The sequence below is a fragment of the Symphodus melops genome (assembly GCF_947650265.1).
Source record: "Symphodus melops genome assembly, chromosome: 1".
Classification (NCBI taxonomy): domain Eukaryota; kingdom Metazoa; phylum Chordata; class Actinopteri; order Labriformes; family Labridae; genus Symphodus; species Symphodus melops.
The window spans coordinates 23,787,546-23,808,977 of NC_136691.1; the positions used below are offsets into that span (position 1 = coordinate 23,787,546).

The following is a 21,432-nucleotide window of genomic DNA, read 5'->3' on the forward strand; positions in this document are numbered from 1 at the left end:
TTGAAACATGCTGCTCTCATACATGGTTTTGGTTATGTTCAATTATCTGGAAAGATGTGACATTCTTGACATTCATGGAAAAACTCAAACTCAAATGTTGCTCCAAAGGTATCAATCCGTGTCCCACTCCAACTCCAGGTAAGGGTACTCTTTGTTATTTTTCTTTTTGATCAAGGTAAAAGAGCTTGGAGTATTTTAAGGTCCTGAAATAAAAGTATTTATTGATGCTAAGTCTTTTAGTTTCTTGTGTTTAACAGGGATTATATCAACACTGAGGACAACAATAAACACAACAACAATGCCAAACACAACAACAATGCCAAACACAACAATGATGCCACTAACGATCCCAGTGACCACACCAACAACGATCCCAGTGACCACACCAACAACGATCCCAGTGACCACACCAACGATGATCCCAGTGACCACACCAACGATGATCCCAGTGACCACACCAACGACGATCCCAGTGACCACAATAATAATTGGTGAGACACAATGATCAGTATGGATCAGATTCTGCATTCATAGATATCTGTTTAAGGAAATCAATTAACGGCAAATCAGACAGACAAGTAATTATGTTTTATTTATCCCCTGTGTGATAACTTCTGTTTCTGTCATAGAAAGGACACTTTCCTTTGTCTTGGATATAGAATATCTTGAATCCTACAATAACCCATCAGATGAGGTTTTCATCAATGCTAACAGAGCTGTAAGTTTTTGTGTGTCTTGTTTCGAAGTCAAATCTTTTTGTCCTAATGTTGAATCAAAGATTTTAAACAAGTTATATTAAAACCAATGACAGACTCTTTACTTTTAACAGATTCAAACGCAATGTGAGGAGCATGTCTCAACTATACAATCCCCTTGTCAGTTAAGTAGATTCAGGTAAGCTCCTTTTTCATCTTGTACCAAATTTAAAAGGCGACATTTTACAGAAAAATAAAGCAGAAGTCAAGTATGCTGTGTAGATGTTTCCCAGAGTCATGACTGTCCACAGTGAGTCCCACATGGCTTTTGTTGGATAAAAGTCGCCTATTTTATCCTTTTCCTAAATGTTGTTAATAGAAATCTGACTCTAAATAATTACCTCAAATCTCTGCGCATTCTTTTGATGGGATGAGAGGAATGACTGGAGACGTCTCTTTCAGGTAAACAGAGTTTATTGACCCAATGAATCAAGAATACAAGTTACAAAGTCTCTGGGTTCAACACTACGTGTCCCTGACAACAGACAGATACCTGGTCAGTTCGCGAAGTCTGTGCCCCGACTATTTTTCCCTGAATCCTTTTATGCACTAGACCAGGGGTGGGCAAACTACGGCCCCCAGGCCACATCCGGCCCATTGGCCTTTTTAATCAAGCCCCAAATTGGTATAAAATTGCCCAAATTAAATCATATTTATGAATTCATTCATTTGGCTGTATTCTGCAATGCTTTGGTGGTCCACCAGATGGCGCGTTAGGCGCATTGATACGCTTGGCTTGCTCTTTACATTTTCTGTTGTTTACCTTTATTACTGCTCTGAACCGACCAGAACCCATCTACGTTTTAGCAATGAGTGGGCCGAAAAAAAGGGAAATTGACTATGAGTGTCGAGTGTTTAATAAGGACTGGACAACTAAACACTTTTTCACTGAAGTCCGTTCAAAGGCTGTATGTCTTATTTGCCAAGAAACGGTTGCAGTTTTTAAGGAATACAACATCAGCCGTCACTTTTCCACCAAGCATGCCAACTACGCCAGCAACCAGTCTGCGCCAGAACGAGCGGCTACAGCTCAGAAGTTGGCAGCTAGTTTGCAAGCTCAGCAAAGCACCTTTAATCAACAAACTGCTAGTGAAGAGTCAAGCACGAAGGTAAGTTATTTACTGGCATTCAAGTTGGCAAAGACCAGCAAGCCTTTCTCCGAAGGAGAGTTTCTCAAAGACTGCATGGTAGAGACAGCAGGCATCTTGTGTCCGGAGAGCAAAAACAAATTTGAAAACATTTGCTTGTCACGAAGGACAGTGACTCGCTGTGTTGAGCTAATTGATGAAGACTTAGCGAGCAAGCTGAACGAAAAAGCGGAGTCATTTAAATTATATTCCTTGGCACTGGACGAAAGTAATGATATAAAGGACACCGCTCAGCTTTTGATTTTTATCAGATGGATTAATGACAATTTTGACATTACGGAGGAGTCTTTGGCCATAGAGTCCCTAAAGGGGAAAACACGGGGAGAGGACTTGTATGAAAGCGTGTTGGGGGTCATAAACAAGCACAAACTACCTTGGAGTACGCTCGCCAACGTTACCATGGATGGATCACCGAATCTGACTGGAAAAAACATCGGACTGCTCAAAAGAATCCAGGACAGGGTGAAAGAGGACAACCCTGAACAGGAGGCAATTTTCCTACACTGCATAATCCACCAGGAAGCGCTGTGTAAATCCGTACTGAAACTTGACCATGTAGTGAAGCCAGTTGTAAAACTTGTGAACTTTATTCGAGCGAGGGGACTTCAGCATCGTCAGTTTATTAAGTTTCTCGAAGAAACTGACACAGGTCACCAGGACTTGCTTTACCACTCAAATGTTCGCTAGTTAAGTTTGGGAAAAAAGTCACACAGGGGCTGCTAAATATTGTTTTGGGGATTATTGTATACAGAGGGGGGGGGGACAGCGGGTGTGTATTGTAACTAATGTCTTGTGTCCTGCCTGTCTGTATACTGCTACTGGATGCCGTCAATTTCCCTCGGGATCAATAAAGTATCTATCTATCTATCTCCGATCTGTAGGGGAAGACACTTTCTACCTGTTTCTTATCATAAACTGACATCTAGTCTAGTAACCAATTCCTTTTAAAGAAAAGACCATTTAAGTGATTAACTATCAAGGCTCATTGAACCTATATAAAAGTGGGTGAATGATTAATTGTTCAGGGCTTTAAACTAAACCTATGTTTGAATTGGTGAGTGATTCACTTTAAAGGACCACGTCAAACATGTGAGAATGTGAAATCCCTTCTGCAAGCCCTCTTCACAAAATACCTTTAACCTTCAACTAAAAATTAGAAAATTAGATTAAAACACACAAACTTAGAACAAAACATGATCAAAAATCATTCATACTGTGGATATCAAACCATTCATTTGTACTAGGTGATCAAACCTTATCTGATTTATTCAACAACATTATTCTAACAATTTGTTTGTCTGCATTTCTACCCTGGGTGACTGAAAGTGGATACTTGCAGTGAGAACAAATGCCGCATATTCATTGCCTTGTACTTTGTGCATGAGGCTTTAACATGGAGGTCTTTGGAAAATGCTGGCTTCCTTTTGGACATGACAGCTATCCTACCTGTCATTACACAGAATGGTCTTGTTAGCATTAGAAGCTCGGCTCACTTATGGCCTGGGAAATATAGGACACATTAGACTGCCCGAATCTTCAAATGTGTCACTAAACTGAGACACAGCTTTCGTCTCCGTCTCACTTATGTCATGTTTGAATTTTTCTCAAGTAATTAGGATATTTGAAACTCTATTTCCAAACAGGTGATGTGATAAAAACAACAATCATGCAAATGATTTTTTTTAAACTTGTTAACCAATTGACCATACAGCATGTGGAGGAGGGTAATCATGGTTTCAGGAGCTGATGGTTTCCACGTTGAATGTCAAACACTCGTAAATGTATTTTCTGTGTTGCAGGCCGGGAAGCACCATCGGAGAATATACCTTAAGAGCAGCTTCATTACCAGACACAGAGATTCAAGCTCTCAAAACAGGGCTATTTCTAGACCTGTCGGACACATACCCTATAATATCTGAAAGTATGACAGTTATAATTTGTTATTGGTTATAATAAATAGAGGAAACTATATTTTTCTGTGTTGCAATGGTTTGATACACATTGCTATCTTTTCTGATCAATTTGTACATTTTTTTATCAATTTGAACCCTTTGTCCTTTTTTTTCTAGGTCAGTCGTCCTTAACGTTGGACCCGCCTACAGTTATCTCTGAGGAAGAGGCAACTGTGACATGTGGTCCTCCTCCAGCTGATCTGGAGTTAGGAACCAACTGGGAGGCAGAGTGGAGGCTGAACGACAAGCTAATAACACCAGATGACCTCCATGTATTTTCAAAAGAGGGTGGAAAAGCAGTTTTAACTCTGAAAAGATTCTTCGGTACAGACATTGGTAAGTAATCATTTAAGTAATATGCATTTCATGATAGCACAGTTAAATACAAAAAGCTGTTTTTAAATGAAGGGTTTCTTAAGCGAGGGAGAAAAAAATGGTGGTTGATCTCAACTGAGTTCAATGTCTGTAGCCACACCCAGGCCTTATTACTGCACACATGTTCTCAATAAACTGCTATAGACATCATGCAGGGATCAAAAGAAACTCAGGAACAAATGAGAGAAAAAGTAATTGAAATCTATCAGTCTTGAAAAGATTATAAAGCCATTTCTAAAGCTTTGGGACTCCAGCGAACCACAGTGAGAGCCATTATTCACAAATGGTGAAAACATGGAACAGTGGTGAACTTTCCCAGGAGTGGCCGGCAAAACCAAAATTAACCCAAGAGCGCAGAGACGACTCGTCCAAGAGGTGACAAAAGACTCCACAACAACATCCAAAGAACTGCAGGCATCACTAGCCTCAGTTAAGGTCAGTGTTGATGACTCCACCAGAAGAAAGAGACTGGGCAAAAATGGCCTGCATGAGAGAGTTCCAAGACAAAAACCACTGCGAGGCAAAAGGAACATTACGGCTCGTCTCATTTTAGCCAGAAAACATCTTGATGATTCCCAAGACTTTTGGGAAAATATTCTGTGGACTGATGAGTCAAAAGTTGAACTTTTTGGAAGTTCTGTGTCCCATTACATTTGGTGTAAAAATAACAGCGCATTTCAGAAAAAGAACATCATACCAACAGTAAAATATAGTGGTGGCCGTATGATGGTCTGGGGCTGGTTTGCTGTTTCAGGACCTGGAAGACTTGCTGTGATAAATGGAAGCATAAATTCTGCTGTCTACCAAAAAATCATGAAGGAGAATTGCTGGCCATCTGTTCGTAACCTCAAGCTGAAGCGAACTTGGGTTCTACAGCAGGACAATGATCCAAAACACACCAGCAAGTCCACCTCTGAATGGCTGAAGAAAAACAAAATGAAGACTCTGGAGTGGCCTAGTTAAAGTCCTGACCTGAATTCTATTGAGATGCTGTGGCATGACGTTAAAAAGGTGGTTCGCGCTTGAAAACTCCCATTGTGGCTAAATTACATTATTATTATGAGTGTAACCTCAAGTCATGGCCGCGGGAAGTGGGGGTGCTGCAGCACCCCCTAGTGGCAAGGGGTAGATTTTCTAAAAATGTATTAAAAATTTTCTTGCACAATTTATGAATTCCTTATGAATCTTCTGGGAAAAGATTTTTGATTTAATTATTTTTTTGGCATAATCAACACAAGTTCACAGCAGTTAACATTTACATACATACATTACATTTACAAGTTACATTGCCAACGTCAGGCAGGCGCGTGGTTGCAGACGCAGAGTGAAGTGAGAAGGTTCTCGGCTCGCCCCATGCCCGGTCTACGAGTGTCACAGTTGAAGATGTAGCATCATGTTGGAGTAAGCTCCAGTAACAAACCAGAGCCATGTTTTCAGAGACAGAAAAACAGATTGAGATACGTTATAGTCTGTGCCTGCCTACACATCTCTGTGGCCTCATCTGAGCTCACTTTTTCAGCCTTGCGTCTTTTGAAGACATGGGTATGCAGCACCATGACCCAGAAAAGACTCACAAACCTTTAATTGATGCCCACAAAGACATCATGAACTCCCTGGACATTTGTCCCATCCTTAGAGACTTTATTTACACCACCAGAGCGCACCTTGAGATTTGGACACTAGCAACCAGGGCACCCTATCTGCAGCTCAATGTAAGATCATGGTGCATCTTCATATTTATGCAGTTTAACGTCACACTGCAGTATTTTTACAAGGTGGTGGGGATTGAGAGTGTTGTTTTGATCGTGTGTTCTGTGCGTAATGGAATTGGAGAACTCTTTAATAACGTGTAAATAGGAGATTATTTCCCTTTTGCGTAAAAAGGTTGGAGATGGAGAAAAAGTGTTATTTTGTGCGTATGTTTGCGTGATGGATATGGAGAACTATTCAATAACATGCTTAGATTGTCTAAGATCATTTCTTTGTGCAGTGTGTAAAAGGATTTTGGAACTGATAGATTGGTGTGTGAAAGGTGCAGTGACTCAGGTTGATGCCAGCTGATCAAACTATTGCAATGTTAAAGTGTTATTGTGAAGTTTAAGTAATAGCGCATATATTCCTCAGAGAACTGATGATGTCTGTGTGGCCCTGAATGTGTTCACTGAAGAGTGCAAGACAATGACGTGGTGAATCTTAATCTATTTTTTTATTTTTAAACATTTAAATATATTATATTATATATTATAAATGTATTCTAAATAGGCTCATGGGTTTTTTTGTCCAAAAAAGAACAAAGATTTTCACAGCACCCCGTGTTCAAAAATAACTTCCAGCGGCCCTGTCTCAAGCTGAAGCGAACTTGGGTTCTACAGCAGGACAATGATCCAAAACACACCAGCAAGTCCACCTCTGAATGGCTGAAGAAAAACAAAATCAAGACTCTGAAGTGGCCTAGTTAAAGTTCTGACCTGAATCCTATTGAGATGCTGTGGCATGATGCAAAAAAAAGGCGTTTCATGCTCGAAAACTTCCCATGTGGCTAAATTACAACAATTCTGCAAAGATAAGTGTGCCAAAATTCCTCCACAAGGTTGTAAAAGACTCAACAACAACAATTATCCAGAAGCTTGATTGCAGGGCAGGGCATGTCGTCATCAAGCAGAGAGGGGTGCTGTTGAAACTCAGCTCGGATCGATCAACAAAAGAAATGATTTAAACGTGATTTACCACCTATTGTTTGCCGCTGCTATGTAACACTGCCACCAAACAATTCAAACATGCCACGGGGAAATGACTCAGCCAAAGACTTGCTTGGAAAAACGCAATAACTTCAAACAATGTCTGGAGACGTTATCAAAGACGCTGTAAGCAAACAGATTGATATGTTATTTCAGGACTGTGATTTCATCTGCAAAATCAGTAAGATATTGGTTGATTCCCTGATTGAGTTGCCCGCCGCCTCTCACCGCGGGCAACTCCAGAGAAGTAGAGAGTCCAGCCCCTCTCGAGGAGCTGGGTTCCAGAGCCCAAGCCGTGCATGGAGGTGAGCCCGACTATATCTAGCTGGTACCTCTCAACCTCCTGCACAAGCTCAGGCTCCTTCCCCCTCCAGTGAGGTGACGTTCCACGTCCCAAACGCCAGAAGCTGCGTCAGGGGATCGGGTCGCCGAGGCCCCTGCCGTCGACTGCCGCCCGATCCACATTGCACCCGACCCCTACGGCTTCCTCTGCGGGTGGTGAGTCCACAGGAGGACGGGCCCGCGTCATCCTTTCGGGCTGAGCCCGGCCGGGCCCCACAGGCAAAAGCCCGGCCACCAGGCGCTCTCCTGCGGGCCACAACCCCAGGCCTGGCTCCAGGGTGGGGCCCCGGCTCCGCCATGCCGGGCGACGTCACGGTCCTTGCTCTTATTTCCATCATAGGGGTTTTATGAACTGCTTTTAGTCTGACCCATCACATATATATTGCTCCTTGGTGGCAAGGCTCCGGGGGTGGATGAGATTCGCCCTGAGTATCTTGAGTCTCTGGATTTGCAGGGGCTGTCATGGTTGACACGTCTCTGTAACATCGTGTGGTGGTCGGGGACAGTGCCTCTGGACTGGCAGACCGGGGTGGTGGTCCCTCTTTTCAAGAAGGGGGACCGGAGGGTGTGTTCCAACTACCGGGGAATCACACTCCTCAGCCTCCCTGGGAAATTCTATTCTAGGGTACTGGAGAGGAGGATCCGGCTGTTAGTCGAACCTCGGATTCAAGAGGAACAATGCGGTTTTTGTCCTGGCCGTGGAACACTGGACCAGCTCTACACTCTCCAGCGGGTGCTCGAGGGTTCATGGGAGTTTGCCCAACCAGTCCACATGTGCTTTGTGGATCTGGAGAAGGCATTTGACTGTGTCCCTCGCGGCGCCGTGTGGGGGGTGCTCCGTGAGTATGGGGTTCGCATTGCCGGCAGTAAGTCGGACCTGTTCCCGGTGCGCGTTGGCCTCCGGCAGGGCTGCCCTTTGTCACCGGTTCTGTTCATTACTTTTATGGACAGAATTTCTAGGCGCAGCCAGGGGCCAGAGGGGGTCCGGTTTGGGGACCACAGAATCTCGTTTCCTGCTTTTTGCAGATGATGTGGTCTTGTTGGCTCCATCGAACCCAGACCTTCAGCGCGCACTGGGGCGGTTCGCAACCGACTTTGAGGCAGCTGGGATGAGGATCAGCACCTCTAAATCTGAGGCCATGGTTCTCGACCGGAAAAAGGTGGCTTGCCCTCTTCGGGTCGGTGGGGAGTCCTTGCCCCAGGTGCAGGAGTTTAAGTATCTCGGAGTCTTGTTCACGAGTGGGGAGGAAGATGGAGCGTGAGATCGACAGACGGATCGGTGCAGCGTCTGCAGTCATGCGGGCGCTGTATCGGTCCGTCGTGGTGAAGAAGGAGCTAAGCCGAAAGGCGAAGCTCTCAAGTTACCGGTCGATCTTCGTTCCTACCCTCACCTATGGTCATGAGCTTTGGGTCATGACCGAAAGAACGAGATCTCGGATACAAGCGGCCGAAATGGGCTTCTTCTGTAGGATGGCTGGGCGCACCCTTAGAGATAGGGTGAGGAGCTCGGTCACCAGGGAGGAGCTCCGAGTAGAGCCGTTGCTCCTTCACATCGAGAGGAGTCAGTTGAGGTGGTTCGGGCATCTGTTCCGGATGCTCCCTGGACGCCTCCCTAGGGAGGTGTTCCAGGCATGTCCCTCCGGGAGGAGGCCTCGGGGTAGACCCAGGACACGCCGGAGAGACTATGTCTCTCGGGTGGCTTGGGAAGGCCTCGGGGTCCCACCGGAAGAGCTGGAGGAGGTGTCTGGGGTGAGGGAAGTCTGGGTGTCTCTGCTTAGACTGCTGCCCCTGCGACCCGGCCCCGGATAAGGGGGAGAAAATGGATGGATGGATGGATATATATATATATATATATATATATATATATATACACACATACATGTGTATATATATATATACATATATACAGTATATATATACATACACTCAACAAAAATATAAACGCAACACTTTTGTTTTTGCTCCCATTTGTCATGAGATGGACTCAAAGATCTAAAATTCATTCCAGATACACAATATTACCATTTCTCTCAAACATTGTTCATAAATCTGTCTAAATGTGTGATAGTGAGCACTTTTGCTTTGCTGAGACAATCCATCCCACCTCACAGGTGTGCCACATCAAGATGCTCATCAGACACCATGATTAGTGCATAGGTGTACCTTAGACTGTCCACAATAAAAGGCCACTCTGAAATGTGCAGTTTTGTCTCACAGCAAAATGCCACAGATGGCGCAAGCATTGAGGGAGCGTGCAATTGGCATGCTGACAGCAGGAATGTCAACCAGATCTGTTGCTCGGGCATTGAATGTTCATTTCTCCACCATAAGCCGTCTCCAAAGGCGTTTCAGAGAATATGGCAGTACATCCAACCGGCCTCACAACCGCAGACCACGTGTAACCACACCAGCCCAGGACCTCCACATCCAGCAGGTTCACCTCCAAGATCGTCTGAGACCAGCTACTCAGACAGCTGCTGAAACAATTGGTTTGCATAACCAAAGAATTTCTGCACAAACTGTCAGAAACCGTCTCAGGGAAGCTCAACTGCATGCTCGTCGTCCTCATCGGGGTCTTAACCTGACTCCAGATCGTCGCCGTAACAGACTTGAGTGGGCAAATGCTCACATTCGATGGCGTCTGGCACGTTGGAGAGGTGTTCTCTTCACGGATGAATCTCGGTTTACATTGTTCAGGGCAGATGGCAGACAGCGTGTGTGGCGTCGTGTGGGTGAGCGCTTTGCTGATGTCAATGTTGTGGATCGAGTGGCCCATGGTGGTGGTGGGGTTATGGTATGGGCAGGCATCTGTTATGGACGAAGAACACAGGTGCATTTTATTGATGGCATTTTGAATGCACAGAGATACCGTGATGAGATCCTGAGGCCCATTGTTGTGCCATACATCCATGAACATCACCTCATGTTTCAGCAAGATAATGCACGGCCCCATGTTGCAAGGATCTGTACACAATTCTTGGAAGCTGAAAATGTCCCAGTTCTTGCATGGCCAGCATACTCACCGGACATGTCACCCATTGAGCATGTTTGGGATGTGCTTGACCGGCGTATACGACAGCGCGTACCAGTTCCCACTAATATCCAGCAACTTCGCACAGCCATTGAAGAGGAGTGGACCAACATTCCACAGGCCACAATTGACAATCTGATAAACTCTATGCGAAGAAGATGTGTTGCACTGCATGAGGCAAATGGTGGTCACACCAGATACTGACTGGTTCTGAGTCCCCAGACCCTCAATAAAGCAAAAACTGCACATTTCAGGGTGGCCTTTTATTGTGGACAGTCTAAGGTACACCTATGCACTAATCATGGTGTCTGATGAGCATCTTGATGTGGCACACCTGTGAGGTGGGATGGATTGTCTCAGCAAAGCAAAAGTGCTCACTATCACACATTTAGACAGATTTATGAACAATGTTTGAGAGAAATGGTAATATTGTGTATCTGGAATGAATTTTAGATCTTTGAGTCCATCTCATGACAAATGGGAGCAAAAACAAAAGTGTTGCGTTTATATTTTTGTTGAGTGTATATATACTGTATATATGAATGTCAGCAAACAATTACAATCTCTGCAACAATCATTCATCACATCATTAATGTGGTTTGTGTGTTTCCGCTTTTGCAATAAAATCTGAACTTCACTAAAAGTTAGTATCATTTAATTTTTAATTTTCTTTTTTTTTAAGACCATTTCAATACCACAGTGTAAGTGAGGAAAGGTACGGTTAGAAAATTAGGACATTAGAAAGTCCCTATAGGAATCCTGATTCAGATTGTTTAAATTTTAAAACCTGGTTTTGCTACTTCACATCAATTTGATTTTCAGGTCAATATGAATGTCGACTGAAGTCTGGCCAAAAAATCTTCAGAGAGAGATCCAATCAATTATTCAAACTCCAAGAGCGACCTCTCATCCAACTGTTACCAGCCAGCAGACAAATCCATTGTGATGATACAGAGGAAGTGCAACTACAGTGCTCTGTCAACGAACCCTACACTGTTCAGTTCTTAAATGACTTGAATGAAGGTAAACCTGAATCAAGCAAACACAAAAAGGCTAATCTTTTATATTTTATATTAACATTATTAATTGCTTTTTTTTCCAGTCTTAGTCACAGGTAACCCTATCAACTACTTGTTTCGCATCCCCAACTGTGAAAACACGGAACGAACATTTACCTGTAGAGTGACTGGCAGCTCAGTTGTCGAATCAAAAGCAACCATGCTGCAGTTGACTACAGGAGGTGAGTGTTGATTAAAGGGAATTAAATACAGATCAGATCAAAATATTTGTCTTCATTTGAGAGTGATGTTTCATTCATTTCTTTCCTCCTAGATCCTGTTTGTAATGATGAAATCTTTGGTACTGGAGATCCTGGAGACAGGGCTGTCAGCAGTTCCTGTGGCCCTGACAAGGTGGGAGAGAGGATAGGAGTTTGTCAGACGGACCGATTGTGGAAGGTAGTTGAAGACAACTGTATCTTACAACCGGTTCAGGAGCTGCTCCAGCAGTCTGAGGTAAGGAATTCACCAGCACATGCTGACACATGTTTTTAATAATAATTGTTTGGGAGCGTCAAGCAAACTCCTTCCTGCTCAGGCCTTTATCACTAAAATCAGGGTACTGGTACATTTTTCTTTTTTAAAACTACTATTGTAGAAACACAACATTGAATTTAAAGTTCCAGTAAAGCTGTCTCAACAGACAGGGCATGATGTTAAAATGACAAAGGAGCAACAGAGCTTTGATGAGTGTTTGTGCTTTTTAAGTTTATCAATGCTACTTTAATTGTCCGTATTCACAGCATCAACAAATGAGTGGTAAAAAGTACATGCAAGCAGAAAAGAGTTTGAAGCAGGTACACTATAGACTGGCACAGGAACGAGAACTATAACCAGGAAGTGAGTTAGCATTTTAGCGCCATGGGTTCTAACCTCTGAAAGTCAATGTGGATTTTGAATGGGTTTGTGGTTAGACGCCTGAAATAATGTCTTTGGTGTGGTATGTTAGCTAAGACCCCCAAATTTCAAAGTTTTTACAGAACTCAGAACAGCAGTTGCGAACAAGTAGATAAATGAGACTACAGTGGTTGTCAGGGAGATTAAACGTCACCTCGCCAGGAAGTCAGTCACTTGAAATAATCATACACAGAACTAATCGTCCTTTGGTGACAGCTAAAACACTCCACATGACTTTAAGCAGTGACATAAGATTGTTTTGGCGTTAGCCAAAGACCATTCACATCTGTAAGATTTTGATTATACACACACCGTCATCATATTCAATCTCCGAAGATATTCTTCCCCAAACATTGTCTTTGAAATCGTTGTCTTTACAGATTTTATGTATTTTGTCTAAAAGAACCAAGTGCTGGGACACATAGATAAATTAAGTGATCCGCCAAGTTGACTGTTTTTGTATATGACGTGCCAACAACACGCGTTTTGATTGGTCCATTGTGTACGCTTCGCTGGGTCTGGGTATTTCCCACAACCTCACAATACTATACGTATCACAGAGGACACGATCCGAAACGTATCACAATCTGCGTTAGTTCTGGATCATGACCACATCCTACAAAGAATGATATTAGTTGGGGGGTTTTTGTTGATACATAGATTTAAGGATCCAAAAACTTAAACTCATGAAGTTCTTCTCTTAGAGATCCTAAAAGTAAACAAAACTATTCCGTTTATAATGCCAGAGTTATTAAAACATGCAAAACCAATATTCTTTCATTTTTATTTCAATATTCCTCCCTGTTGTCTCTCTGGGTATAATGTGTAATAATCTGGTTTCACTTGACTCTGAGAAGAATCACTTTTTGATGCACATCTGTAAACTACTGAAGCAGTGTAGATACTGAAGGAAGGAGTGGAGTTACACAGTGTGACTCACTGATCAGCTGTCTGAAGCCTTCATTATCAAACTCACTATACGTTCACAAGTCTTTATAAAATACATCATCATCTGAGCTCCTTTACATGTTCAGTGACCATGAAAGCGTCATTCGCTGCTGGCAAAGACGCCACACACTGACACTGTGTAGCCAGTCTAGCTGTTGTTGCTGACTTCTTGTCATATCTTGTTCATTGGTCTTGTTGCTGCTGTGTTTGACCTCGTTTTTATGACTCTTGGACGACTCATGTCCAACTCCAGACTGTCTGCTGTTTGTAAAAATACTAAATGTTTCATTAATCTTTGCTTTCAGTTTAGCTCACGGAGTTTCTATTCATGTTTGTTGTGATTTGGAACGTGCCGTGCATCCTGTAGTTTTACGTCTACTGCCCCCTACCGGCTTTAATAGGAACTGCATTATGGGAAAGGAGTCTTTCAATACGCTATAAACAGATTTGCGGCTGCATCGATACTGTAAAACCTGCATTGATACACGTATTGGCAAGGGGCACATGACGATATATTGCCATATCAATTTTTTAAGCACAGGCCTACTTGTGACGATCTACTACTGGATCGGACCCAAAAGCATAACTCTCAAGCCAGGTTCAAATAAGTGTCCAAGTTAATAAACAATTAAGTGACAGTGAGGGGGAGGGGGTGATGCATCCAGGGATCCCAATGGTGAGGTGAACACTCGGTCCGAGTGTGATGTGAGTCTCCAATCCCGTGGTGAAGTTCCTCCTGAGAATATCAGCAGGCAGTGAGCAGATAGTGAAGAACATACACGAATCCAAAAATGACGATCTGAAGTGGGGAAGCACAGAGGGGTTAGTACCCAGCTTAACCAAGCTAGATGAAAAAATACAAAAAGGCCGTGATCCACAAAAACACTACTACCACACTGGTAGACGCAACGATCTGGCACCGAGGCAGAGGAATCCCAGGTTTAAGTGCAGCCAGGGTTGATGAGAAGATTAGGTACACCTGGTGCAGCCAGCACCCAGTTAGCCACGCCTACAGCCACACACACAGAGACTAACAGGGGAAAGAAACATGAGGATCACAGACAGGGAATACAAACAACACAACGGGGAAGGAGGGACCTGCCATGATGGGATCATGACAGTACCCCCCCCTTAATGAGCGCCTCCAGGCGGTCCACCAGGCTTGTCAGGATGAGCATGATAGAAATCCCTGATCAATGAGGTGTCGAGAATCAGAGCCCGAGAGATCCAGCTCCTTTCCTCTGGTCCATACCCCTCCCAGTCAACCAGATACTGAAACCCACGTCCCCGACATCGAACGTCCATGACTCTCTTTACAGTATAAGCCGGATGGCCATCAATGAGTCGGGCGGGTGGTGGGGCGACGGCTGGAGGGCATAAACTGCTGGAGGTTACTGATTTTAACTGAGACACATGGAAGGTGGGGTGGATCTTGAGAGCACTGGGAAGCTTAAGGCGAACAGCAGAGGGCTTGATGATTCTTTCTATGACATAAGGACCAATAAAACGAGGGGCCAGTTTCTTGGATGGAACAGAGAGTGGAATGTTTTTAGAGTTAAGCCAAACCTGTTGACCTGGTCTAAAGTCCGGAGCAGGAATCCGACGACGATCCGCCATCCTGCAGTTCAGCTCGTGGCTGCGAAGAAGAGCGGCCCGAGTCTCTCTCCAAATTCTGCGACCTCTGCGCAGGTTAACCTGGACAGAAGGTACCGCAATCTCTGTTTCCTGAGCAGGGAAGAGAGGAGGTAAGTACCCTAATGAGGCCTCAAAGGGCGACATACCCGTGGCAGCGCAGGGGAGGGAGTTGTGGGCGTATTCCACCCATGATAGTTGAGAATACCATGAGGAGGGATTGCGGGCGCAGACACATCGTAGCGCTGCTTCAAGGTCCTGGTTGGCTCGTTCAGTCTGGCCATTAGTTTGAGGATGATAACCAGAAGACAAACTCACAGTTGCTCCCAGCGCCCAGCAAAACTCCTTCCATACTTGAGAGGTAAACTGTGGGCCACGGTCGGAGACTATGTCGGAGGGAATCCCATGGAGGCGGAAAACGTTGTCCACAAGGAGCCTAGCCGTTTCTGTGGCTGTTGGTAGCTTGGGAAGAGCCACAAAATGAACTGCTTTGGAAAAACGATCCACAACCGTTAATATGGTATTGTTACCTCTCGACGGCGGCAGACCAGTCACAAAGTCTAGAGCAATATGGGACCAAGGACGGCCAGGCACTGGGAGTGGACGGAGGAGACCAGCCGGAGGACGATGTGAAGCCTTTCCACGGGCACAGACGGTGCAAGCCTTCACATATTCCCTGGTGTCTGTGGTTATGGTGGGCCACCAGAAATGTCGACGGATGAGACACAGGGTTCGAGCAATGCCCGGGTGACATGCAAATTTAGAAGTGTGTCCCCACAGAAGGACCTGGGAACGAACAGTCAGGTACAAACAAACGACCAGGTGGACCTCCACCTGGGTCAGGGTGTGTCTGAAGTGCTTCTCTCACCTCTGACTCCATCGCCCAGGTCAATGATGCCACCAGGCAGGATGACGGCAAGATAGTGTCCGGAACGGCAGGTTTGTCTTCCAAGTGGATGAACTGCCTGGAAAGAGCATCCGGCTTCACATTTTTACTACCTGGACGGTAAGTCAGGGAGAAGTTAAAACGGCCAAAGAACAGAGCCCATCAAGCCTGTCGGGAGTTTAGTCTCTTAGCTGTTTGAATATAAGCTAGGTTCTTGTGGTCAGTCCATACCAAAAATGGGGTCTCAACTCCCTCCAGCCAGTGTCTCCATTCCTCCAGAGCCAGTTTTACTGCCAATAGTTCACGGTTGCCCACATCGTAGTTTCTCTCAGCAGTTGACAATTTTCTGGAAAAGAAGGCACATGGGTGTAATTTATTGTCACCTGCTGAACGTTGGGAGAGCACCGCTCCTACCCCAATATCCGAGGCGTCCACCTCCACAATGAACTGTCGGGAGGGATCAGGCTGCACCAAAATGGGGGCTGACGAAAACCTCCTCTTTAACTCTGAGAAAGCCTTCTCCGTCGCACAAGACCAGAGGAAAGGAACAGATGGAGAGGTGAGTTGAGTGAGTGGAGCTACTACCTGACTGTAGTTACGTACGAACCGTCGGTAGAAATTGGCGAACCCCAGGAATCTTTGTAGCTGTTTCCTGGAGGAAGGGGTTGGCCACTCTGTCACCGCCTTGACCTTATCTGGATCTGTCCTCACCTGCCCACTCTCAACAATGTACCCGAGGAACGAAACTGAAGACGTGTGAAATTCACATTTCTCGGGTTTAACAAACAATTTGTTATCCAGCAGTCTTTGAAGGACTTGGCGGACATGGGTTATATGTTCCTCCAGGTTACGGGAGAAAATAAGAATGTCATCCAGGTAGACGAACACTGACCTGTTCAGGAAGTCTCTGAGAACATCATTGACCATTGCCTGGAAGACAGCAGGGGCGTTGGTAAGACCAAAGGGCATTACTAGATATTCAAAATGCCCAAGAGGTGTGTTGAATGCTGTCTTCCATTCATCTCCCTCCTTGATCCGGACCAAATGATACGCATTGCGTAGGTCCAACTTTGTGAAGACTGTGGCGCCAGACAGGGGTTCAAAAGCAGAGTTGATTAGAGGCAGGGGATACTTGTTCTTGACAGTGATGTTATTTAAACCTCGGAAATCAATGCAGGGTCTCAGGGTCTTGTCTTTCTTAGAAACAAAAAAGAAACCTGCTCCTAGAGGAGATGATGATGGTCGAATGATTCCAGATTTAAGTGAGTCATTGATGTACTGTTCCATTGACTCACGTTCCGGGGCAGAGAGATTGTATAACCTGCTGGTAGGTAATTGAATGTTGGATAGCAGGTCAATGCCACAATCATAGGGACGGTGTGGAGGCAGAGATGAAGCTCTTTGTTTACTGAATACCTCAGCTAAGTCATGGTAAACGGGAGGCACAGAGGTGACATCCGGGGGTTCTGGTGGTACAGCACAGACTGAGCTAGTATGCAACGGCTGAGCTGACTTAAGGCATGAAGCATGGCAGAAAGGACTCCAACTCACAATCTTACCAGCAGCCCAGTCGATAACTGGGTTATGTTGTTGGAGCCAGGGCAACCCGAGAACAATGGGAGCATTAGCTGATGGCATAATGTGGAATGAGATCTCCTCATGGTGATTACCAGCTAACAACAAGGGCAGGGTACAGGTCTGATGAGTTATGCGAGCTAGAACGTCACCATTAAGTGCATTAACCACCAGGGGAGTCTGAAGAGGTTCAGTAGCTATTAGAACTTGTCTAACTAACTCGGAATCAATGAGGTTGGAGTCAGCCCCAGAATCTATCAGAGCCTGATGATGAATTGTGGTGGCGTTAATATAAATACTAGCCTTGAGGTTAATGCGTTTTCGGGGAAGAGTAGGGACCACAGTGTGACTCACCAGAACCCCGACTGACTGGTGATTGTTGCAGTTTAACCGCTGGGTGCAGTTAGCCAGTTGGTGCCCTTGTTCGCCACAGCAGAGGCAGAGTCTTTCTCTAAACCGTCGATTCCTCTCCTCCAGTGAACGACGGCTTCGGCCCAGTTGCATGAGTCCCTCCGGAGGTTGGGTTGACTGAACAGGAGGTATGTTTGGTCTTGTCGGGTTAGATATTGCCTTCTCTCTGCGACGATCCCGTAAACGGTTGTCTATGGTTATGGCTAAAGTTATGAGCTCCTGCAGGCCCTTGGTCTCCATCCTCCCAATTAACCCATCTTTAACAGACTCATTCAACCCTTTAAAGAAAATGCTCTGTAATGCCCTGTCGTCCCACCCCAGCTCTGCTGCTAAAGTACGAAACTCCACCGAATAGTCAGCAGTGCTCTGGGGACCTTGTCTAAGACTGAGCAAACGGTTACTGGAATCACTACTCGTGACAGGATGATCGAAAACCGAGACAATTTCCGACGTAAACTCATCATAAGTGGAATTGGACTTAGCAGGACTATTCCAAAACGCAGCTCCCCATGCTCTAGCCCGCCCCGTAAGAAGACCTAACACATAAGCTATCTTAGTAGCATCGCTAGCATAAGTGATTGGCTGCTGACCAAAAACCAAGGAACACTGAAACAAAAAAGACTTGCATTCCCCTAAATTCCCATTATAGCGTTCTGGTGCAGGAACATAAGGTTCACGAGGCTGATGACTACTCACGAGTGCCGCAGAGAGAGAAGCAGGGCCAGGTAGTGGGGCTAGCACAGGCTGAGAAGAAATAAGGAGTTGGCCTTCCATACGGGAGAGGCTAACTGATAGAGTGGAGAGGGATTCCATGATTTTATGCAGAGTCTGGTCATGATGACCCAACTGTATTCCCTGTGACGACACCGCCTGTCTCAACAAGTCCACACCTGGTTCTGAGTTTGCTGGGTCCATGTAGCCAGATCGTTCTGTGACGATCTACTACTGGATCGGACCCAAAAGCATAACTCTCAAGCCAGGTTCAAACAAGTGTCCAATTTAATAAACAATTAAGTGACAGTGAGGGGGAGGGGGTGATGCATCCAGGGATCCCAATGGTGAGGTGAACACTCGGTCCGAGTGTGATGTGAGTCTCCAATCCCGTGGTGAAGTTCCTCCTGAGAATATCAGCAGGCAGTGAGCAGATAGTGAAGAACACACACGAATCCAAAAATGACGATCTGAAGTGGGGAAGCACAGAGGGGTTAGTACCCAGCTTAACCAAGCTAGATGAAAAAATACAAAAAGGCCGTGATCCACAAAAACACTACTACCACACTGGTAGACGCAACGATCTGGCACCGAGGCAGAGGAATCCCAGGTTTAAGTGCAGCCAGGGTTGATGAGAAGATTAGGTACACCTGGTGCAGCCAGCACCCAGTTAGCCACGCCTACAGCCACACACACAGAGACTAACAGGGGAAAGAAACATGAGGATCACAGACAGGGAATACAAACAACACAACGGGGAAGGAGGGACCTGCCATGATGGGATCATGACACTACTCGTTGTAAACGAACCTTTGGGAAAATCTACCGCGGTACGAAAAAAAAAGGCTACAATAACGTGGCTGGTGTGAAAACTTCCATTTACAGTAGGTTTCAAAAAATAAATGAGTGAAATATTTATTTGAAAAATACGTGTCTGGTGTGCAAAGACTTTAAGGTTGTTTTCGAAACCACATACTGTAAAATACTTGATGATTTGACCAAAATGCAGTATGTAGTACGGAGTATGCAAACAACTGTAAGATTCGTATTGTATCGTAGCCACCCAACTTCATCACTTGCTTCAGTCGAACCACCTCTTTGATCCCCTCCAGTCAGGTTTCCGTCCCCTCCATAGCACTGAAACCGCCCTGGTCAAGGTGCTAAATGACCTCCTACCTTCTGCAGATTCTGGTGCCCTCAACGTCCTCCTGCTCCTGGACCTCAGTGCGGCCTTCGACACAGTCGACCACTCCATCCTCCTCACAAGGCTCCGGCAGCTGGGTGTTGAGGGCACCACTCTGGACTGGCTCATCTCATACCTCACTGACCGCAAGCACTTCATTTCCCTCTCCGGCTTCACCTTCATTTTTTCCTCTGTCACTCAGGGGGCGCCCCAAGGCTCTGTTCTTGGCCCCCTGCTCTTCATTAGCTCTCCCCCCTTGGCCACATCATCCACAGTTTCAACTTGGACTTCCACTGCTATGCTGACGACACACAGATCTACCTCAGCATCAAACTGACTCACAACCCTCCCCTCACCCACATTGAAAACTGCATCTCTGCAATAAAATCCTGGCACATCCACAATTTTCTCAAACTAAACTCTGACAAAACTGCACTCTTCCTCACTGACACAAAATCCACCCTCACTAAGCTTGGACCCATTTCCCTCACCACTGACAACACAACCATCACAACGTCCCCCCAAGCACGCAATCTTGGCCTCATCCTTGACCCTACCCTTTCCATTGTCCCCCACATCAACTCTGGTATAAAAACCTTCTACTTCCACCTCCGCAACATTGCCAAAATCACCCACTCTCTCTCTCCCGCCGCCTCATTCATGCATTCATCACTTCCTGCCTTGACTCCTGCCTTGCAACTCCCTCCTCACTGGCATCTCCTCTCTCTCCCTCCATAGACTTGACTAGATGCTCCAGAACTCAGCTGCCCACTTACTCACTCACACCCGGTCCCGTGAGCACATCACTCCTGTCCTCCAAACCCTCCACTTGCTCCCCATCAAACCTTCACCTTCAGGCCTTACACTCCCTTGCACCCCCCTACCTATCTGACCTCCTTATCCCCCACCGGCCCTCTTATGTCCTGTGATCATCCTCCACCCTCACGCTGCCCTCATCACGTTTAAAAACCTAGAGGACCGGGCTTTCTCCCATGCAGCTCCCTGTCTTTGGAACTCCCTACCCCAGCCTATCTGTAACCTACCCTCCCTACCCCTCTTCAAATCCCATCTCCTAAAAGTCTACCTGTTTGCCCAAGCCTACTACCTCCCCTCCCTGTGCTTCTCTGTGCTTTTCTCTGTTTCTTGTTTATTTATTTGTTTATTTTTAATTTTGTTTTCATCTTAATTTTATTTTCTCTGTTCAGAGCTTTGAGCCTCTAAAAGTGCTGTATAAATATAAAGTATTACTATTATTATTATAGATTTGCAGTATGCCAAAAATAGCAGTATGTCAAACTGATTAGAGAAAACTCAGTGTGCATCGAACCAGTCTACCTTCTGTGCTGTCTCCTACAATGCAAAGTGCATTGTGGCCGTTGTTTACTTCCATGTTCATCTTATCAAGCCATGGCTGAGAATCTGTCCCATGCAAACTATGAGTGCACCCTTAGTCTATTTTTTTGGCTTTTCTCCCAACAGAAAAACATTTAGAGCCATCTTTAATAACAGCCACTCTGTGAATTATGAGTTCAATGTTCATCTTTGTTATACGTTTAACAGTAATGAAGTTTTTTCTTTTAAATCTTACAGTTCTTAAATTCCAATTCGCTGCCTGGATTCCTGGTGACACTCCGCAATGTCACCGTCAACTTCACAGAGGAAGTTGTTGAGTCTCCTGCAAACATAAATGCCATTGTTGATATACTCAACAATGTTGCCACCATTTCTCTACCTATCGATAGTGAGTTAATAGAGGTATGTGAACAACACAGGTGAGGTTTACATGTGTA

The 21,432-nt window shown here is 45.2% G+C and overlaps 1 protein-coding gene across 1 annotated transcript in view; it reads left to right on the forward strand.

Annotated features, from left to right (window-relative positions):
• The first annotated feature begins 330 nt into the window (after positions 1 to 330).
• The window catches only part of LOC306821100 (adhesion G-protein coupled receptor F2-like), a 31,508-nt gene continuing 10,406 nt past the window's right edge, over positions 331 to 21,432 (forward strand). The window contains exons 1-9 of the mRNA XM_079339293.1: positions 331 to 491; positions 630 to 718; positions 830 to 894; positions 3,703 to 3,824; positions 3,973 to 4,191; positions 11,164 to 11,364; positions 11,444 to 11,581; positions 11,674 to 11,855; positions 21,233 to 21,397. Of these exons, the coding sequence (XP_079195419.1) occupies positions 332 to 491; positions 630 to 718; positions 830 to 894; positions 3,703 to 3,824; positions 3,973 to 4,191; positions 11,164 to 11,364; positions 11,444 to 11,581; positions 11,674 to 11,855; positions 21,233 to 21,397 (1,341 nt within the window). The 5' untranslated portion in view covers position 331. The remainder of the gene's footprint in view (positions 492 to 629; positions 719 to 829; positions 895 to 3,702; positions 3,825 to 3,972; positions 4,192 to 11,163; positions 11,365 to 11,443; positions 11,582 to 11,673; positions 11,856 to 21,232; positions 21,398 to 21,432) is intronic.